The 21,020-nt window shown below is 47.7% G+C and overlaps 1 protein-coding gene across 1 annotated transcript in view; it reads right to left on the bottom strand.

The window, feature by feature from the left end:
* Positions 1-6,672: 6,672 nt before the first annotated feature.
* Positions 6,673-21,020, bottom strand: part of IL1RAP (interleukin 1 receptor accessory protein) — a gene marked incomplete at its 3' end in the record, with an annotated part of 33,297 nt that continues 18,949 nt past the window's right edge. Inside the window, exons 7-10 of the mRNA XM_082487374.1 lie at positions 20,214-20,362; positions 17,695-17,844; positions 16,870-17,013; positions 6,673-7,397 (exon numbers count right to left, since the gene is read on the bottom strand). Coding sequence (XP_082343500.1) covers positions 6,673-7,397; positions 16,870-17,013; positions 17,695-17,844; positions 20,214-20,362 — 1,168 coding nt within the window. The remainder of the gene's footprint in view (positions 7,398-16,869; positions 17,014-17,694; positions 17,845-20,213; positions 20,363-21,020) is intronic.

The following is a 21,020-nucleotide window of genomic DNA, read 5'->3' as shown; positions in this document are numbered from 1 at the left end:
AGGCGAGAAAGACGGGTAGGTCTTCCCACCGAGGAGGGTGGGAAGCTAAATCATCCTGATCTAGTTTACAAAGCCTCGGGTCACCCCCGGGCATAAAATCCATGTAAGAGGAGTTGCAAGCAGTTGAGCCGGACTGAGCAAAGTGTTAGATTTGGAGTGAGCTCTGGGCACCTTCCCAGGGATGTCTGTGAGCAGGAGCTTAGCAGGAGTGAGAGGGGACGTGTGGGAGAGGCCTGGCTCGCTGGGAAGGACAACGCAAGACGGTGGTGCAAAGTGTCCCCAGGGAAAAGGGTAACGCAGCCCGGTTACTTTTCTGGTGTCTATTTCCATGCGCCCCAAAAGAACCGATAATAAAATACTTAAAATTAGAGTGATATGAGTGGATTCTGCTGACACTATCAGCATTTATTAAACTGTGTCCTTGAAGACCTCAAGGGAAGAGGGAGCCAGGCAAGCAGAAAACTAACACAGTGGGGCTAGAGCCCACATGGGGTCTGACGGTTATTTGAGAAGCTGGGTAGTAGGTGTTGATGTAGCCCAGATGCCCTCACCTTTCTCCATTCAGGTCCGGCTTTGTGCCAAATGCTGGGCAAAAGTAGACCAACTGAGCATTTACCGTTGCTTTGGGGGAACCAGGACTGGCAGGAATGTGCTGCTAGAGTGCATGAAACCAGCCAAAATAGACACAAATATTAGGGGACAATAGCAAGATTTTCATGTGCGCAACTCTGAAAGCTATATAGACAGCTTGAAATGCTGTCTGACTCCATCAGGATGTTAAATACAGGTAAATGAACATGTGCCAGTGAAGCTGGTACCGAACGGGAGCAAGCAGCTGCTCTCTCGTGCGTCGCCACATGCGGAGGAGATGCTCCTGAGGCAGAGATGTGAAACAAAATGATAGAAGTTACTCTTGCCTGCCTCCAGAAAGGAGCATGCAATTAAAATGTAAGCATGAATGGATCAGAATTTTCTTTCACTGACAACAGTGTGCATTGAAAGAGCGCGAACAGAGCAGAAGGCATGGATTACTGTCTTCAGAGACATCTCCATTTGCATTGGCAATATATAGGAGAAAAGAGGTACTAAGGCATCCACAGCCAAGTTCTTGGACCTGATACACAAACATGAGTGAGATTTGAGGAGCTGATACGATCTGGTATGCAAACATGTTGATTTTTTTCAGCTAGCTGTAAGGATACAGTTGGAGGCTTTTCAATTGCTAGAGGGTTGGTTGAGGAGCTCATGGCATCATTGACTTAATTCTTTAATGAATCTTAGAAGACTGGGAAACTGCAAATACTAAAAACTGAGAATTCTGGGCCAATACGCAGAAAAGAGCAAGTTTGATAACCAATGCCAATCTGATGCTGTGTTTATAATGGAAGGTGGTTTTCAAAGGAAAATGCTGTTTTCATTTAAGTTGAAATGTTTTAAAAGGGACTAGTCTTAACAAAACATGCTGTAAGCAAAACAGAATTGAAATACCGACATGTTTTTGACACTCTTGGTATAGCACATTTTGAGCTTTATTTAAAAAACTTTTCAAAACATGTTTATTTTAAGGAAAATAGAAATTAAAATGGGAATCAAATATTTTCTGTTTGTTATAGATACAGATAGCTAAGAAAATTTCATGGAAAATTTTGATGTCATCTTGTGCTGTTTGTGCTCTGTTTGATGACAGCAGACGAGACAAAAAAAAAAAAATCAAACCCAAAACAATGTGATTTCCTGTGAACGGGAAACTCAAGTTCTTTGTGAATCTGTGTGGGTCACTGCAGGCTCATTCCCAGACTAGTCAATATGGAATCACCCACATATGGAATCTCAAGGTGTGAGTGTAATTAATTAGTAGCAAATGATGATGGCTTTATGGGAGCAGATATTCCCAAATGACCTTTTTCCATCACTAGTGTTCCCAGCTTGGCTGGTAACTGTGGGTACATAGGTGTGGTAGTGTTTTGTAAGCATCACCCCGTGCACATTAACAGCAGGTTTTTGGTTCTTCATCCATTAACCTATAGATCTCAAAAGATGAGAACTTGTTGTCATTGAGCATGTTTCTAATGGGAGTCAGTGTCCTCATGGCTGATCTGGAGATAAATAAAATATTATTTGCTAATAACCGTGGCAGATGGCACAAAGATTGCCTGTCATCACTATTTCCCGCTTCACCAAGCATGCAACGTGAGCTGGATTGCCTGATGAACTGGCCCCAAGCAGATACAGTGCAGCATAACAAAAAATTCAGCTAAGATTGTGCCAGTGGAGTGCTGGGGGGCACTTCAGCCATAGCACCTCCATGGAAAAGGTGTTGGAGCGGATGAGGAATGAAGTCTGGTTTCCCACTGAGATGTGGTGGCATGAAGGAAAGAGTCAGTGGGAAGCAGTGAATAACCGTGGGTCAGGGACTTCACCTCCTCGCCCAGCCCAGGCAACGGGAGAGACCTCTCTGCCACCGGCGGTCTGAAAATGACTAAACAACAGCGAAAAGGAAGAAAACCTTTTGGAAAACTTGAGAACAAAACTATCACGGGCAATGGATTGCCAGATGACTTAGCAAGAGTGTGCAAACACCCCCAAACACAGAAAAATCCCTGAGAATTCTCTTTGCCGCAGCAGGGGAAGGTAGAAGAAGCAGCAGCCTGCCTGGAAGCAAACACCAGGCGCAACAACAATCAGGCATGATATTAAGGGTGAGGCTGATTATTCACTTGAACAAATACTGATGAGTTGGAAAACTCTTTGATGTTTTCAAGCCAAATGACTTTGTGGCAGATATGTTTTAGTAAAGTAAAAATCATTAGCCCGGTTACAGGCATATCAGCGTAAATGTTGTGTCCCCTGTGACCGGCCGTTACCGTGACTGGTATTATGAAGTATTAAAGTCATATTCTTCTACAAACCATTCTGCAACATTTATGTGTCTCATTAACATCTTTACAAAAGGGGCCTGAGTGGTGCATTTATTATCTCTTTTTAAGCCGCAGCCTCTCCACAGCATGACCAGTAATGGTAGGTAGCATTGTATCTTGTTGACACCCACGTCAACAAGAGGCAAACCTTGCTGCTTTCACAGGGATTTGGGCAGGCAGCTATGGGGTCATTCATTAGTGTTTCTCCCCACTCTTTCCAGGGTGTTTTAACTCATGCATTTCCAGAACAGCACCATATGTTCCTGGGTGCCAGATGGGGCCGAGCACCTGGGTGGTGAGCAGGGAGCACCTACGTCCCCCAGGCTGCAGCTCTGTGCTACCCCTCTTGTGTACCCCCGTACGGTCTCCCCTCGCCTGCTTGATGTGGCTCTGGGTTATACCCTTACACTGGTATGTCACACTGGGAAGACACCACCCCAGAGGTGGTGCTGCCCTTGACAGAGATTTGTGGTAGACCAACAGTAGGAGAAAAAAAAAAATAAATATAGAGCAAGGATTAAGGGTTTGAAGCATTTTTTCCCTATTTCTGGCATCTGTCAGTTCCTTTATGGTCTTGTCATCATTTGGGAAAAATGTCTGCTATAAATACACTTAGATCAGATGCTCTGAGATCAGCATCTAGCGTAATAAATGAGAACAAAATTCTTGTTGATGTTAAAAGAATTTGTATAAGTTATTGCAGATTAGTGATTCAACCAACATTTCAGAGGGAAGGAACAGCCCATTATTGACATGTCCAGAGGAACTTGCCAGGGACAGACCTCCTGGGTACCAGAGCTTTGCAGTCACCGAAGTGAAGACAGGTTGATGTTGAGATGGCCTAAGTGGCTTTTTTCCAGATTAAAAACCTCTATGTAACAGCAGAAACATTGAACTAATGGCTCTGCACATTCTGACCTGGTAGCGTTCCACCACTGCATGCCACTAGTAGGATAAACAAGGTTATATGAATGTTTTTATATTAGGATATGGTGGAAATTCTTCATATATACTAACTCTACTCCCCTCTGAATAGTTCTCTTGAGAGGACTGGGTGGGTGAAGGGGATGGTAATATTGTGCTGACTGTTAACTTTGGAGATGATTCTTGTATACAACTGACAAATACATGTGTACCAGAGCAGAGAGTAGTGACTACAGTCCATCTGTACCAGTCAGTGTCAGATAGGACATAAATCGGTTTTAACTGATTTTCAGAGAGCAGAATTCAAACCCTGTGCAAAGAATTGGATCTGGTCTTAAAGCAGGACCTTGTGCTGATGCTTGGGGCTATTTCCAAGCAACATGCTTAGGATGTTGCTTGGAAATACCCCCAAATACAACTGAAATTGGTTCTAGGGTTCAGTCCCTGTGACCTTGCTGAGACACCCCATCCAGCACATCATGCCTTAGGCTCTGGGAGCCTGGGCGCGGGGGACAAAGGCTCTGCACACATGGAAATCCACCATGTCTCAATATTTGTTACAAGAGCAACCAAAACCCTAGGTCAGTGTGGTGGGTAGTAAAATGGCACTAGCTCTGTGGAAGCAACAGAAGAAGCAATGGTCCTTACCAATTTGCATTTGTTTTTTTCATGAAGAGATGACAGTTTGCCCAAAAAGGCTGGACTTGGCCATTTTGTATGTCTGCTACCAGCTCCAGCTGTTGCTTCCTGCAGCTTTGGATTGCTGCAGTCGACCGAGACAACACCATGGTCAAATAAGGGCAAAGTCTGTAAATAAAAGCTGTTTAAATGCCAACAAATAACAAATATGCTGACTCTGGAGGTCGACTGATTGCAAATTATTTGTATTTTGTTGCTTGTGTTTTCAGCTGTATGGAACTCATTGACAGTACCGTCCCACATCTGGCTGTAAGCAACTGGAACCGTTTAACCATTTAATGGCATTTTGATTGCTTCTCACAAAGCATTCTGCAATTTATCAGCTTGCTCTCCAAATATCTCATTCCTGCTCCTCCTCTTTGATCACTTAAAATGGCCATGTACGGACAAAACTTTTCTGAGCCATTTGCAATGCGTCTGCTTGGAATCACAGAGAAATTTACGCCTGGAGAGTTCTCTAGAGTCTGAATTTCTAATTCCTATGAGCTGGTGGGGTTTTTTTTCCCCTTATTTTATTTAGTTTAGCTCAGCACCATGTGTTTTGGTTTCTAGTTTCTGGGTCTGTTGCAGCAGGGCTGTTGGGATTCAGCTCACAGAGACCTGTAACGGGAGAGCCATCAGCTGTGCTTGATCTCGGAAGGGAAGGATTGAAAAAGTGGGGGCAATACCAGGGAAGAGGGGCGGCTGAGGCAAAGAAAGCGACGTGTGAATTATAACTGGGCTTCAGCACTGTTAAAATGGGCGAGACGTGGCCCTTTCCTCCCTCCCAGGCTGCACCTGAGGACATGAGGTACGGGTCTGTCCTGGGGGCCACTGACCCTGTACCCCAAGGGCTTAGTTCATATTTCCAAGGCAGAAGAAAAATAATTAATTGCCGACCTGAGAGGCAACAATTAGACTGACCAGAGTGGTAAAGCACCAGTGGGTTGGGTTTTTTTTGTCTCAGGGAAAAAAACCCAAATGCAGTGTACTACCCGGTCTGGCGTGTCTCAGCTGAAAGCGAGCGGCCAAGTCCCAGGATTAGCGCCCTTCCTCGGTGGGGAGAGAAGTCGTTAGGCGAAACGAAATGAGGCAAATGAAGTTTTCATTGTAGATGAAGAGTGGGAAACACTGCTGACAGCCGGCTCAACGGGCTGATGAAACAGCAGCCCCAGGGAGACCGTTCAGAGGCTCTTTTGGTTATTTAATGAAGTGTGGTTGAGTTTTGACCCCTCAGCTTCGGCGCCTGAGGTTTTCTGTGAGGGTTTTAGGTCTTGCTGCTATCCCCGAGCGCATTGAGTACTCGGAGAATTTTTTTAATCATATTTCCCTCGATTTGTAATCATTTTCTTTCTTGCTGCGCCAAAGGCCGTGCAACTGACAGAACAAATTCATCATATGGTGCAGCTGGGAGAGGGACCAAGCCCGGGAGCCCACTGGAAGCACTGGGAACAGGAGGGGATCTCAGCCAGCTTGGGCAAACCACGTCCCCAGGCACTGCCTGGTGAACAAGGCTCCAGCATTTACTAGTTCCCACGGCACTTGTAACAACAGCAGGTTAAAGAAATCAGTTTTATTTAGAGAGAAGGGACTTGTCTTAAAACTTTTGACCAAGTTCTTTTAAACCACAGTGGATAACGCACCGCACCGTACTGCACGGCGCATTCCTGCACCGGCGGGGGCTCCCATTGCCCTTGTTAGCAAAGTTTTATCCTTTGCAAAATGCAGGCTTGCTTCCCCTTCTCCAGAGGTTCCTACCAGGAGCACGGCTTCTCCCCCCTCCCGCCCTCCCTCCCGGCCCCCGGCTGGGGATTTGCCCTCCCGCACCCAACCCCAGCAGCAGCCCTGCGGCAAACCACCACAACTGGGGGAAAGCAATGCCAGAGAAACACATTTTCGGCTCCACTTTGCAATTTAAATTAAGGAGAAGGAGCCGGGCAGACATCCCTCCAAGCCGCTGCTCTGTGCGCATGGCTGCAGGTCCCTGGCTCACACCACCGGCACCGGCGGTACCGCCGCAGTCCTCCGCGATGGCCTGGGACCGGTGGTGAACGACACAGTGCCAGCCTGCGATATGATAAAAATATCTTAGCTGAGGCTGCAGCGGGTCTGTATTGTCGGCCCAGCACCTGCGGTGCCGTCAGCCTCTTGGCTAGAGGGCGTAGAAGTCGTTGTTGTTCGACAGGTCGCTGTAATGGCAGAGGGCGAGAGCGGGAGCCTGTGCCGGCGGGGGCTCGGCTCGACTTCTGCCCTGAGCCCCCTGCGCTGCGAGCCTGCCCGAGCCCGGCTTGCAGAGGTGAGCGTCCCACCTGGGCTCAGGCACAGCCCGATGCTTGCGCTTGAGTCTGCTGCCGCCATTGCAATAGGTCCCACAACACCGGCACGTCAAGAAGTGCTTGGCGCGGTGTTTGGCCTTTGACTCGGGGGCCGGGGCCGTCCCTCCAGGAGCGAGAGTCCCCGCCGCGGCGCCCCGTGGGTCGGGCTGCCCTTTCAATCGGCTCCTTCTCCTCTGGACAGGGTCCAGGCTGATGTCCGACTGGGAGGAGCAGCTCTCGTTCCAGCCGGAGCCGGCGCTCAGGCTGCGCAGCGGCAGGGCGAGCCGCAACGCTTTCCAGAACTGGGAGCTGGCGCGCTTGGACTTCTCCCCCTTCCAGGTGACAAAGGAGACGGACTTCTTCAGCTGGAGGATGCTGGGGTGGGTGCACTGCAGCGGCCTGTACTCCACCACGATGAGCTTGGTGGCAATGGCGTTCTGGCACATGATGCCCAGCTTGAACTCCAGGAGGCTGATGCTCTTCTCCGTCAAGTAGTCGGGACTCAGGACCACAATCATCCTGCGGCTCCTCTGGATGAAGTCAAACACGGCTTCAGTGGTATCTAAGAGTGCAAGAGCAGAGGAATTGGGGTGCACAAGGGAGAGAAAAGCTGAAGGAAGCGGTTTGGTGGCATACCGGCACAGATCCCCCCTGCCCGCAGAGGGAAACCTGGCACAAGCCTTCCACTTGCCCATGCTCCTGCTGGCAGGGACTGCAGGAGCAATAGCAGCATTTTTGCTTTGCAGTGGGTTTTTGAGAAGGCTGAAGTGGTAACCGAGAAGCCAGGATGGCAGGATAAACCAGGACCATACCCTGTCTTCTGCACTGCACGGCATCACTCCTGCCCAGGGAACTGCAGGCATTGATAAAGGGCAGGTCTTGTTCGGGAACCACCGGCCCACAGCTCTGGCAGCCCTTCGCATGGGGGGAACGAAGTGAAGCAATCGCATCGTGCCGTAGCTCCCACTGCCGAGGCCAAGACCCACCTCCCTCCCTCTCATGCTCTCTCATCTAGAAATGGAAGCCTCCAAACCTAGAAAGCAAAAACATCAGCCTTAAACCTCTCCATCAGTTCCTCTAGCCACGATGGGGGGTGAAAAGACTGCCCTTCAAAGCATTTCTTGGGATTAATTGCACTTTGTAAGGCTCAGCAAGATGCTCAGCTGGAACGGTGCCAGGCAAGGGCAGCATCTCTTTTATTATTAATGCTGAAAAGCAGCAAACCTGAAGGGTGTCCTTGAACTTCTATCTGTGGCTTGGGATGCAGTAAGCATATTGAAGGTGTCATGGCTAATGGGTGAGCAGTGGAAAGGATGGGAAATAATAGGGTTGTGGCACTTAGCAAATTAACCCAAGCTGATTAATAGAACTGTAAAAACTTTTAAAAAAACCCCACCCGCTTACTGAGTCCTGGTGCCTGAGATGGGAGGACGGACCTGAGGACAAGGCGGTGTTCAAGCAGGACAGGGAGCATTGGAGTAAGAGCTCTTGCACCCTCAGAGACAAAAACCTCTCTGTAGGTACGTCTTGTAAAGAGCTGTTCTGGGGAGAAGAGCTACCTGCTGCTTCCATTGCCTTTCACACTGCTAAAGCCTTGATTCCTCAGGCTGAAGACTCCCCTGCCTCCCTGCCAGTGGAACCATGGTCTTTTATATAAATAAATATACTGTACCTTCCCTGCAATGGCAACGCCCCTTATTCTTCCAGCACTTGACTGTCTCTTTCCTTATCTCACAGCAGAAGGCGCACCATGTTGCACCTGGGTGCACCTTATTTTAATATTGTACAGAGCAATACCTTTTTTTTTTTTTTTTTTTTTTTCACAAAGATACATGACTAGCTGTAAAACTCATTGTGACTAGATTATTTGGAGACCAAGAACTTGCAATAGGAAAATGGATTGAACAATAATATCCTAATGGAGAAAGTAAGGCACTGTTTGGTTCTTTAACATAATACTGGAATTTAAATCAAAGTATTTGCGGTATTTTTTTCTTGTGTACAAGGTTTGGGGGGAATTTTCCCCCATGACACACACTGAATCATTGAAACCAAAAGTAGATGATAAAGTCAGTTCTGTCAGAATTGCCACTTAATGCCATGAAAAGTTCTTACCACCCTGTTTCAAAGGCACAAAGAATTGGCAGCAATCTCCCAATTTACAGAGTCCAGACCTCATTCAAACCTTTCTATTACTGATCGAGATCTATTTTGAAATCAGCCAAGCTTCAACATTTTGTGTAAGAAAAAGCTCCTTTGCTGGTTTGAAAGGTCTTTCTTTTTGAAACTGGAATCACAGCATCACAGCGAAACGTAGGCAGGAGCAGCCCCTGGGAGGTCACCTATTCTACCTGCCTGCTCAAAAAGCACAGGTTCAATTAACGCGAGTGATTCCAATACTGCTGAAATGAAATGTTTTGATTGAGCTGACAGTGACAGTTTTCTTTTACCGATTTTAATTTACAACACTTTTTTGAGACTCGACATTTTTTTGGCAGGGAAAAAGCTCAAATTCCCAAAGACAGATTTTATTTCTGAGAATGGAACGCATTTAGACTTGGCCATCCAGGATATCTTGGGATGTTCAGCTTACAATGTAATCCCAGGGCACGAAAAATCCTGAGTGGCCACTTCACAGGATGGTCCGTCCCAGTGACAACAGCACAGGATGGGACAGGCAGCAATAACGCTGTGAGGGTTTGGGTACCACCGCAGCTGGGAATTTGATGCTCTTGGATATCTGCTTTATACTAAAAAAACTTCCATCTCTACTACATGGTTACAAAGGACCCTGCATATTTTTGCTGGTTTACTTGTGTCTCCCCTAATGCACCTTAGAGCTGTAACAGAGCATTACAAGAGCCATACATTTGTCTCAGCCCAATAAAAGCGGGGGAGGGAGGCATAGATCCCATACCCCGTAGACCCTAAATCCATAGATGGTCACAAGTATTCCTTTTGCTGGTGGTCTGGAAGCGCTAGGCTCTCTCCCAACTTACCTGCTAGCATACAACCAAGGGGCAAAGCCAAGAAAGTGGCTTGGATGAGAGAATAGGAAGCTGAATGAACCTTTTCTACCCAACTATCTGGAAGGTGATGGGCAAAGCAGCCCAACACCGAGTTTGATATCTGTGGTTAGGGCAGATTTCCAAGATTTCTGTTCAACATTCTGGCTTGGTCTCTCAACCAAAGGGATGTTGGTTCCTTCCCATCTTTTTATCTTGTGATTGCCAAGTAAGCACTCTTCGGGTCAGAGACTTTTTGTGTGTACATGTCCACTGCTGAGTGACACGTGAATGCTGTGCGTCACTGTGTTTCTGCTTCCTTGGCCCTGGTACCTCAGGATCTCTGCAGGAACACCATGAAACAGCCAGGAAAATACCCCCCTCTAAGGAGGTATCCCCAAATGATCTCGATGCTTGGACTACACACAATCATCTTTCTTTAACGGCCTTTAGCAGACATAATGGGGAGGAAAATGATACTTATGAGAAATGCACAAGGACTGAAATGCAAAAGTGAAAATGTTTTATTGAAAAGCAAAATAAAATAATACTGACACTTCAGAGACCAAAGAACACAAAGGTAAAAACATACAGAAAAGAGAAGGGAAAACTCTGGAACAGCCGTACAACATCAAACGGCACAGGGTGGAGGGAAGATATTTTTTTCCAATTTGTGCCACGCTGTTTCCCCATGAAATAACAACGAGGAACTCTGTATGAGCTGCATATTGATAAATGTTAGGTTAGAACACAGAAACTCAAACGAACCAACTGAACTAGACAGATGCTGTGACAGAACCCCATAACAGAAACCACACGAGGCGGAGGATGAAAGGGCAGGCGCATTTGAGGTGCTTTGCAGATCTGCATTACAGCTGGAACTGGGGTTATCCCCTGGCTGGGCAGCTCCCAGCAAAGCCCAGGGGAAAGTTCCTGGGGGAGCAGAGCCTTCTCCAGCGCTATTCCTTCCACACCGCTCCCTCTGGACGTCTCGGGCCCCTTCAGACCATCGCACCTTTTGCCTTGCGGGTGCTATGCTGAAGTCTCTCAGCAATCCTGTTCTGGGGTTGCACTGCCACCAAGGGCCACTGCAATGTATGCCAGAGAAAGTGCGGGGGTCCGGTGTTTATTTGGAAAACTCTTTGAATAAAATCAGCAAAACAAATGAGGTGGATTTAACTTCATAAAAATAATCAGACTAGCTGAAACATCAGCAGAAGTTCCCTTGGTACTTCAGCCGAAAGTGAGACGTGATGTGGTAAGGTCTGGGATGTTAATTGAATTTATGCGTATTTTTGAGTCAATTTTTTAAAAATTAAATTGGAATCTAACACAGCTCTGCTTTGGCTTCAGGGCCTTCCCTCTGTCTGCAGATCTGGCAGCCGATTACAGGGATGCTGAAAACAAACAAAAGGTGAAGCTGGGCAAAATGACACGGTTGCAATGGCTTCACAAAGCTGAGCGTGGTTTTGGGTGCTATCTCACACAAATGAGGCTTTCTGGAGCGTGGGAAGCGACTCTGCTCCTCCACAGACAACCACAGTAGAAGAGCTCGCAACACCAAAGCTTTTAAGCTCCTCTGAGCAGATGAGGAGCTCCACCGCCTTCAGTGAAGCTGACTGCAATTGTACCTGCCGAAAGCAGAGCTTAGTCGGGGCAGGGGGTGGAGGATGAAGAGGAAGGTGAGAAAGAAGCTCTCTTTGTTCCATGTTTGTACAGTACCTGCCCAATGGCATGGGTGCCTGCAGCTCCCCGCTGCCCTGGAATAACATTATTAATCATAAGATGCTGAGAGCAAGGGGCTTTGCCGACGCCAGGATCCAGCCCCACGCCTCTAAGGCTGAGCTGTTTACTGGGATGCCCTGGAATCTCCCTGCTCAGCCGGGTCAATAGTGCCTAGACTCCAAATTGTAGTGCTTTTTTAATGCCATGATGAATGGCTACGCTTCACCCGCTGGACACCAACCGAGTGAAAGCATGAGTCAGACCTGACTCAGGAGCAACCATTATCCACAAAAAAATAAGCGTGCACTTAGTGTACGTAATACTGAATTTCACAATTAAGTGGGCAGGCCCTTGCATTGGGAGCTACAGGAGTACGGAGACACCCCCACAGCCCCCAGTTTTATGTGAAAACACTGTGAACGACAGTACCAGTCAATGCCTGGGTCCTACTGTGCTTTGGTCTGTCCTACAAGGGAAGGGACACTCCCCTCCATGGTCTGAAAAGCCTGCCCGCCCGGGGCCAACTCACCGCCTCCTCTCCTATGCCTCCTCCCTCCCGTTGAAGCAAGGACTGGTACGCAGTGGGTTTTTTTGTATTTCCATTTTGTGCAAAGGTTGCAGAAGCTGAGATACATCCTCTGTTCTGCAACTCCAGGCTGAAACACGGCAGGTGGAGACTTGCTTTGTAAAGCCAAGGGTAGTTTAAACCTGAGCCCTGCATTAGGAATGGTGATGATGTTCATACCCAGGCAGAGAACACCAAGTCTTCACAGAATCATGGAATAGTTTGGGTTGGAAGGGACCTTTAAAGGCCACCTAGTCCAACCCCCCTGCAATGAGCAGGGACATCTTCAACTAGATCAGGTTGCACAGAGCCCTGTTCAACCTGATCTTGAATGTTTCCAGGGATGGGGCATCTACCACCTCTCTGGGCAACCTGGGCCAGTGTTTCACCACCCTCATCATAAAAAAATTTCTCCCTTTAATCTAGTCTGAATCTACCCTCTTTTAGTTTAAAACCATTACCCATTGTCTTATTGCAGCAGGCACTACTAAAAAGTCCGTCCCCGTCTTTCTTATAAGCCCCCTTTAAGCATTGAAAGGCCACAATAAGGTATCCCCAGAGCCTTCTCTTCTCCAGGCTGAACAATCCCAACTCTCACAGCCTGTCCTCGTAGTCTTACCCACCTGGACAGAGCTAAGAGCTTTTAATACGTACAAGTTAGTTTGTAGGGTCTCCTGGGGAGTTGGACATATACCCAGTGTCATCCCAGAGGTCTCGGCAGCACCTTGCACGATGCTTTCCCCCAGCCAGCAACACAGACACAGTAGGTGGGTTCAGCAGTAAATTGGGGTTCCTTGCAGTGCTTGTGAAGTCCCTGAGTTTACTCAACAAAGAAGCATCTCTCAGACATGCTCCGTGGCCTGTACTAATGAGAGATTTCCCCTGGCTTATGAGCATTACAGCCCTGAAGGATCTGGGTTACTTGGGAGACTACAGAGTTCCAGGCACTGACCACTTATTAATTAGTAGAAATGCTACAATACAATATCACCTAGCAGAACTTTCTTCCTAAAAAAAAAAAAAAAAAAGAAAAAAAAAAAAAAGCTTTTGTAACAGCCATTTCACATTGCCAAGCCATCTGAATACACTTGCTCCAACAGAAATGTGGGGAGCATAGATGAGCATGACCTCAAGAGTCTACGCTCCCCCCACTGAAGCAGAAATCTGTGATCCCACAGTGATCAGGACTATATAGCTGGGACACATATGAAAGGCTCTATACTGGAGTCACGTTTCAAACTTCTCCCCAGCTTCTGCAACAGGGACCAATGACCAGGAAGAAGAAAGGTGCTTTAGAGAGGAAAGAAGCTCTGTCCTGGATGCTAATGAATGTCCCATAGGAACTGGATCTAGGAGTACTGGCCTATACAAATATCATGCTATCACCAGGTGCTGGCTGCATCCCACCTGAATAGCCCAAATTTAGACCTTGAGCCCAGGGCTTGTGTGGTTGGTAACAAGGACGTGCATTTGCAGAGAGGAGGTGTATGCATCTTTGGTCTCTCTACTGCCAGGGCAGCAGAAAAGCTGCAGGGAGGCACGACTGAAATGCTTGGGACACAGTCCTTCACGGCAAAAACTCCGAGTTCCTTCCCACTCCCTGGCCTAACATGTGGATTTTCGTGGTTTGTTTTGTTTTGTTTTCTGATGGTATCAAGCATTTTTCAGGAATACGTATGAGCCCATCAAGGCTCAAACTCCTGCTGATTTTTTTCACTGGCATTTCCACCTGTAGCTGCTTCCAGAACCTGCCCTTTGGGAACTTGGATTTCTCGCCTTTCCATTTAATGACGGTCAAGGCCGCCTTGGCCTGCTTCAGCTCCTTCACTTTGCTCTTCTTGATGGCTTTGTACTGCACTAGAATGACTTTGATGTTGCCCTTGGAGGCCATATTCTCTAGACCAGCCTTGAGCTCCAGCAGGGCCTGTGTTCCCTGCAAGACGTAGTTAGGGCTCAGGACAACAAGTAGACGTCGGCTTTTCTGGATGAAGCTCAGGGTTTCATCTGTGACAACTGGGAGAAAGAAACATCGAGGTGGTTAGTGATGGCTGAGAACATGCTGCTGAGCTGGTAGCGTGACACCAGGTGTCTCTTGAAGGGGACAATCAAAACCCTTGGAGGTCCTCTCTAGAGACTATACGGGCGCTTCCCAACCCTGCAAGCAATTCCAGGTAGGGCCTCCTACACCATGCCTGGTACCCACTGCCCCATACAGTGACATCTTCTACTCCCAGCCCCAGGCTGCCTGCAGATGTGTTTCCTCCTCCCCACACTATGTGGAGATGCCTGAGGTAGCTACATCCAAAAGGAACTGTACTACGTGGCAGCAACACCACCCAATGCTATGAGGATGCCATGTGGCCAAGAGGGCTGCTCTGGGAGGCTCAGATTTAGCTTCCTTCTACTGAGAGCAGAAAAAGAGGCTCTCTGGAGCAAAGCAGGAAAACTGCCAGCTGGACAGCACATGACCTCAAGGAAAAGACCCAGCCTGAGGAGGCGTGGGGAACCCCGAATGCCTACGCTTACATCCTTCTCCGGCAGATGTCCAGATTGACTCTGGGTAATCCCTTCACTCCTCTTGCCTCAGTTTCCCCACACCAAACACACACAGTGAATATCTACACCCTCATGGAGTGTCCTCATGGATTCATCTGCTTTGGAAATACTACCATCCTAACTCCTGTTACTCATCCAGCTGTTCCTGTCATCGATGAAAGCGGATTTGAGCATTTCTAGAAGTGACAAGTAAACTGCTCTGAGGACTTTTAATGAAGTGTCCCAAAAGTGACACCCTTTGAGCTGGAGACATGTCATAGTAACTGTGGAACCTCTTTGATTTTCTAACATCTGCAGGTAGACTGTCCTTAGGCACCTTTCTGTAATTAATGTGAAAATTCCTTATAAGTGTGAATCCCAGTGCTTGCACTCTCTGCTGCAGGATCTCCCATACTTCATTGACAAGGGAACGCTCTTGACTGGTCAGAAAATACAACGGAGAATAAAATAACGCTGACAGGCAACTTCATTTAGCTGTCAAGCACGTTTGATTAGTTTCTGTCAGAAAACTCGCCGGATAATCCATCTCCCGCTGCTTCTTCATCAAGGACAACGTAACTCTCTACCAGTGACACAGATGCACGCTCTGGAGGCATGACACCAGCTGCCAAAAAGCTATTGCCTGGCCTGCCGCACTTCCCCAAGAAGGAGATTAGTCAAATCCCAGCTAAGAAGCAACAGGGACGTGCAACGAGGCAGTGCAACGAGGAGCCACCCCAGCAGCGCTCCAGAGGGCTGGCGCTGGATTGAGGCCGGTACCGACTGCCACGGTGAGCAGGGATAGGAGCGCTCCGCGGGTGAGGGCCAAGGGCAGGGAGCCCAGGAGAGCTGCGCTGGGAGGAAAATGAGACCCTCCAAAGGGAAAAGGGCAAGGATGGCAAGAAGCGGCAGAGGGAAGAGGAGCGAGACGCACATCTTGAGGAACAACTGGTGAGAACAGCTCAGAGCAAACCTACTCTGAGCCTGGCACTGGCATCAAGCAAATAGAGCCTTCAGGGTGCCCTGCAGTGTCATCCAGGCTCTCTCTAGAAGGAACAGCACCAGGATTGCAGCTGTCACCCTGTCCCCTCAGGCACACGTATTTATTTGCCCTCAAACTTAGAGGTGCTGTGGCCTGGCAACGATCTAGGAGATGAAGATGACAGATCCCAGACTAATTCTGCTCCCTCTGTCACGCAGCGGAGCTGGGACTCCAGCAGTCCCTCCTGTCCTACCCAAAAGGGACCCCAATGGACAGGCTCTGTCATCAGTGGGGTCCTGACCCAAACCCCATGAATTCAAAGCAGGGCAGTCTGCACCGGCAAAAGTTCAGGCTTTGAACTTTTAGTAGGCATCAGGGATTGTACAGCCAACTCGGCCCCCAGGAGACTGGAAATTGAGAGTAGTGGCTAATTTGTGCCCTTCCTGTGGCACCTGTGTGACTATGCATATCTGGAGAGTTTCACAAACTCCCATTCTTGGTGATTCCCTGCATCCTTCCAGCAAACACTGTGTCCAGAATCTAGTATGATTTAGCTTGAAACTTTGAAAAAACTCTACATCTTGGTGAAGAGATGAGTCTCACTACCTGCAACAAAGTACTCTTAATCATAGCAACTTAATTGTATGCCATGTTAGACGCAGACTCTCTAATTAATGAGGGTGAGTGCAAGGCCTTCTGGGAGGGCACATTATCTGCTCACTGATGTTGGCATGGTGGTCTCCACACCTCTCTGAAGCAGACACTCCTGGATTTTACAGGCACTCACCATTACCTTCTGTGAGCCACCAGTCTGGTCCAGTATCACACTCCCCCTGCCTCTTTTCTTTCTAGCCTTGATTTTATCCCACCCCCCCCCCCCTTTTTTTTTTTTTTTTTAAGGTAGCTCAGAGGGTTTGCATGAAGGTCAGCAGTCTGGTTCCCCCACGCTGACAGATGAGTCACTCCTTCACATCACTCCTGGGGAGGGCAACTGAAAGGACCAACCAACACCACTTGCCCACAGCAGCTGCTTTGGTGGCCTGGAGCATCTGTGACATTGTCACACGAAGCAAAAACATAAGATACCAACAAGAGATTATTAATGGAGATAGGGAAAAAGCCCAAAGGATTAAAGTTAATCTGGATAGGCCAGTACCTACCCTACTCAAAGAACAACAAAGAGAGGACGCGTGGGGAGCACAGCCCCCAGTGAAATACTCACTTCCCCCAGGGAGGCTGTCTCTGTCGAAAATACACAGCTTGTACCCAAACTCATTCTCCAGGACTCCCCGCAGCGTCAGCAGCACAAATTCCTCCTCCTCCGCATTGCGCGCGTAGGACACGTACACATCGTACTCCTTCCCGTCTGCGCATTGGGAGCACAGAGAAACACAAATGGCAGAAGAGACGCTCGTGATACTGCACATGCTGAGCCTTTGATTTGCTTCCCGGGAAAAGCAGCAGCGAAGGCTTGCTTTGAGCCCAGGCACCGCAGGTTAAGGACACATCCATTTCCATAGTTACAGGACAGCAGCGCTGCCTCTTTGACTACTCAGCCTGAACGTGAAGGTACTCAGACACTGCCGGGTTGCTGAAGGCACGAGACCACAGCAAGATGGCCAACCCGTTCTGTCTAGGGTCCTTTTGTCTTTTGACATCTCTGACATCGTTTCCTCTCATTGCTGTCTATCTCCATGAGCGGTCCCCACCAGACAGAGACTTGCACCCTGCCTACGCCCTCCGAGAGCCGCCGCACCCCCGTGGCAGGTTCACACCACAAGCTGCGAGGGCTCAAACACCCTCCTCATCCTACAGAGGGAGAAATCGCAGCTCAAAGTCCCCAGAGATGAACTCCGAGTAACACAAGGAAGCTGTGGAAGAACAGAGGACAGAAGGGCGATTTCCAGATCCATCCTTTTGGATGCCTTCCCGCATTTTAAAGCGAATCACCCTGGATTTGTGAATCCTTATATAAAAACTCCTATAAGAAAATGAAGGGTCTGGCCTGTAGCAGGATACAATAAATACAAGCCCTTTAACTCCTTACCTAGAATGGTTTCATCTGTTCCAAAATGAGCTCGATAGAAGAGGACCATTTCAAGCCAATAAACATGATAGACGATGATCAGCACCACAACGAGCAGGATGGTTGCTCCCAGTCCACAGGCCAGCTCCACAGTGTACTTCGGTGCTACAACTGGGTTCAAAAAGAAAGAGGAGGTCTGGTTTACAGAACAGGTTGGGCCTTCAGCTAAGCAGGAATAAGCTTGTGTCAAACACCACAGAGGAACAGCCAAGAGCCAAGACGGCCTTTCAGAGGACAGTGACCAAGCCAAGGCTCTTCTGGCAGGACTGGCCACCCTGGATTCCTCATTCTGGGTTACTAGGTCTGGTTGGGCTGGCAGCACAAGACAAAGCACAGGCTGGACTTCTGTCTCTGAGCAAGACCCTGGGAGTAGCCAGATGGCAGAATGACTTGCTGATGGAAACCACCTGCACAATCCAAAGCCAGCTCATGAACATGACTCAGGATCGTGGGTTTGTGCCCCACAGCCCAAATTACAACACATCAGTATATGCAAACTCTTGAGGCAACACAACAGGACGCACTCCTACTAGAGCCAGCCAAAGCTCACCTGCAAAATAAAGGCAATGGCCACCATTTTCCCTCCCCATCAAACATACACAGTTCTTGTGGCTTGTCCCAGACTAATGGCAAGGATAGAACTAGGCATTGTTTTCTGATTGTCTTCTACCAGCAAAGAAGAATCAGAGTTCATTACAGAAAAGCTGAAATGCTTGCAAACAAATAGGACAACCTGTGGACACCAAGCCAGAACATCACAGGCCCCCCTCCGACTCATACAGTGTCTGTCACATCACTGCTGCTTCTTTGTACTAAGGACAGAAAATAACACTTTTAACTGTATCCCTGGGCAACTCAGTTATTATGGCGATTCAGGTGGCAGCTGACACGCACACTGGCAAACTGCACGATAAAAGAACAGCAGTGAGTGGAAAGATCACCAGTTTCCAAGTTTTAATAAGTTTCTAATAAAACTGAATTACAAAAAAGAATGGAAGGAATTTAACAACTTTCATTAAGTGATGAGCAGCAGAAGTACATGAGGATAGGGAAACCATCCAGAAGAAGCAGGAAACATATATAGCCTAATGTAATGAAAGAGTTGGAGCCAACATACATAGCTACTGGCTAAAAACTGGAAGACAAGTGCTGAGGGGTCAGGTTCCAGCATCCTTGATGTTCCTATGCGCAGTGAGATGGTCTGCAGCGAGCCTAGCTTAAGGCTGCTCTGCCAGCAGTGGTTGGGGATGGTTCTTGGATTTCGCAGCAGAGCAGAGCAGAAAGGAGGGGTGGTGAGTAACCAGCTCTGCTCAGAGCAAACCCACTCAACTGCCCAGGAGCAGACAGGGGAGGAAGAATGAGGATAGGACAGGTCCATCCACTAGAAAACAGCATTTAGGCACCGCTGGCTGTATAGAGAAAGAATCTGAAGGTTTTAAATTCACCTCTGCTACACTTACACACATTATCATCCCAGGAGAATTACTTATGTAGGATGAACACACTGGCAGATGGTCGCAGCCTTCCTCGCTTGTGTGTTTGGTCTATCGTTCCTTCCTAATGATCCAGAAAAGGTTCATCTCAAAGGAATGGGAGTAAAAGGAAGGAGGACAAGTACCAAGAAGGAAGAGAAAGAGCTTTTCCAGTAAAGACTTCTGTGAGCCATGCTAATAGGACAGAGCGGGGAGAAGGAGGTGTCTGGAATGAGCTACACAAAGCAGGGCAGCATCCCTGATGGGAAAGGGCAAGTCTGACCTACAGCAAGCAGGTGTGGAAGCTCTAGATGAGGTTGATAAGGAGGCGGAAATATACAGCTTAACCAGGAAACCTCAGATACCTATAGTGAATGCTCAGTTCTTACTACTGAGAAGTGAATCTGGCAAACAAGAACAAAATCTTTGACGAAAGACAGATGTAGGGAAAAGATCCCCACTGAACAGAGCTGGATCAGCCCATACCATCCACGCTGAGATGGCTGTGTCTAGACTGGAGCATCGTCACAGCAAGGAGCAAAACCACAGAGTCGTGGTCAGACTGCCTCACCCCCTGAGCAATGTCAGCGAGTGCACTCTGCCTTCTGAAGGATGCCAACTGATAGCTGTTGCGTCACACAAAACCCTCACGCAATCAAGTAACCCGAAATCATTTCAAGCAGCCTGTCCTCTCAGGTCTGCCTCAATTGTGCTACATGGATGGGATGAGAACAACAGGTCTACCCACCCCTCTCTCCCTCCCCCCCCCCCAAGCACTTGACCGTGGTAGGGTATGTGTGACACACGTCCTTTGCTCCCTGCTTCCAAGAAGTGTTGCAGTATGACAGCAATAATACAGCAGTGCGTACAGAACAGCATGTGTTGGGGAAAAAGGTCTGATGGAATTATTTGTTCCCCTACTGCTTTGCAGGGCAAGGCTCAAGGCAGGACCGACAGTCCCTCTCTGAGCATGCCTCATTTCTCACCCATGCTCTGCAAGTATTTTACCTTTCATGCGCACTATGGCCTGGCTATGGTCCTCGCCTTTGGTGTTTCTGGCATAGCAAGTGTAATTCCGTTTCAAGTCCTCTGGTGTGGCTTTCGCAACTGTTAGAGTCCTTATGACAGTTTTGTCTTCAAAATCTCTAATAATTTCACTGTAAGAGAAAAAATAGAGCATTACATATGTGAAACTCCACCAAGTTGTTACTGACAAATATTCCTTTCCCTGATATAACCCAATCGTTTTCCTAAAAAAAAAAAAAAAAAAAAAAGAACAAAATACCTAAACTGATACTTATAAATTGGTACACACTTCAGTTTTTAATACAGCTGCAGCTGTTCCTTTATCTGATTTTCCTTAATATTTATTTTGCCACTGATAATTTTCTCATTGCAGCTGTGTCACATTGTATTTTAGAGACAAAGAAAGTTCTTGCCTACAAAGCAACAAGATCTCATGAACTCAGGATTCAGAGCCCACGTCACACACGTCACATTCCCTGTGCAATCCTGGATGAGTCACTTTGTCTCTCTGTGCCCAAATTGATCATCTGCAAAACAGGGATAATAGTATTTCCTTTTGTCTTTCCTTTTTCTACGTAGGTTTGCAAACCGATTGGGACAGTGACTGCCTTCCACATGTAATTCATCACCGAGCAAACGGGACTCTGAACCTCATTTGGGTTCTTCGTGTAACTGAATCTCTATTCCTCCTAATCAATACAACGTATAATACTACGTTTCCATTTTCAGCCTCTGTTTTTTGGAACATTTTTATCACTTACGCTATTTAGGAACATTCCTCTAAATAAA

The sequence above is a fragment of the Vanellus vanellus genome (genome assembly GCF_965231255.1).
Source record: "Vanellus vanellus genome assembly, chromosome: 8".
Taxonomy (NCBI): domain Eukaryota; kingdom Metazoa; phylum Chordata; class Aves; order Charadriiformes; family Charadriidae; genus Vanellus; species Vanellus vanellus.
This window is presented reverse-complemented; position numbering and strand designations above follow the sequence as displayed.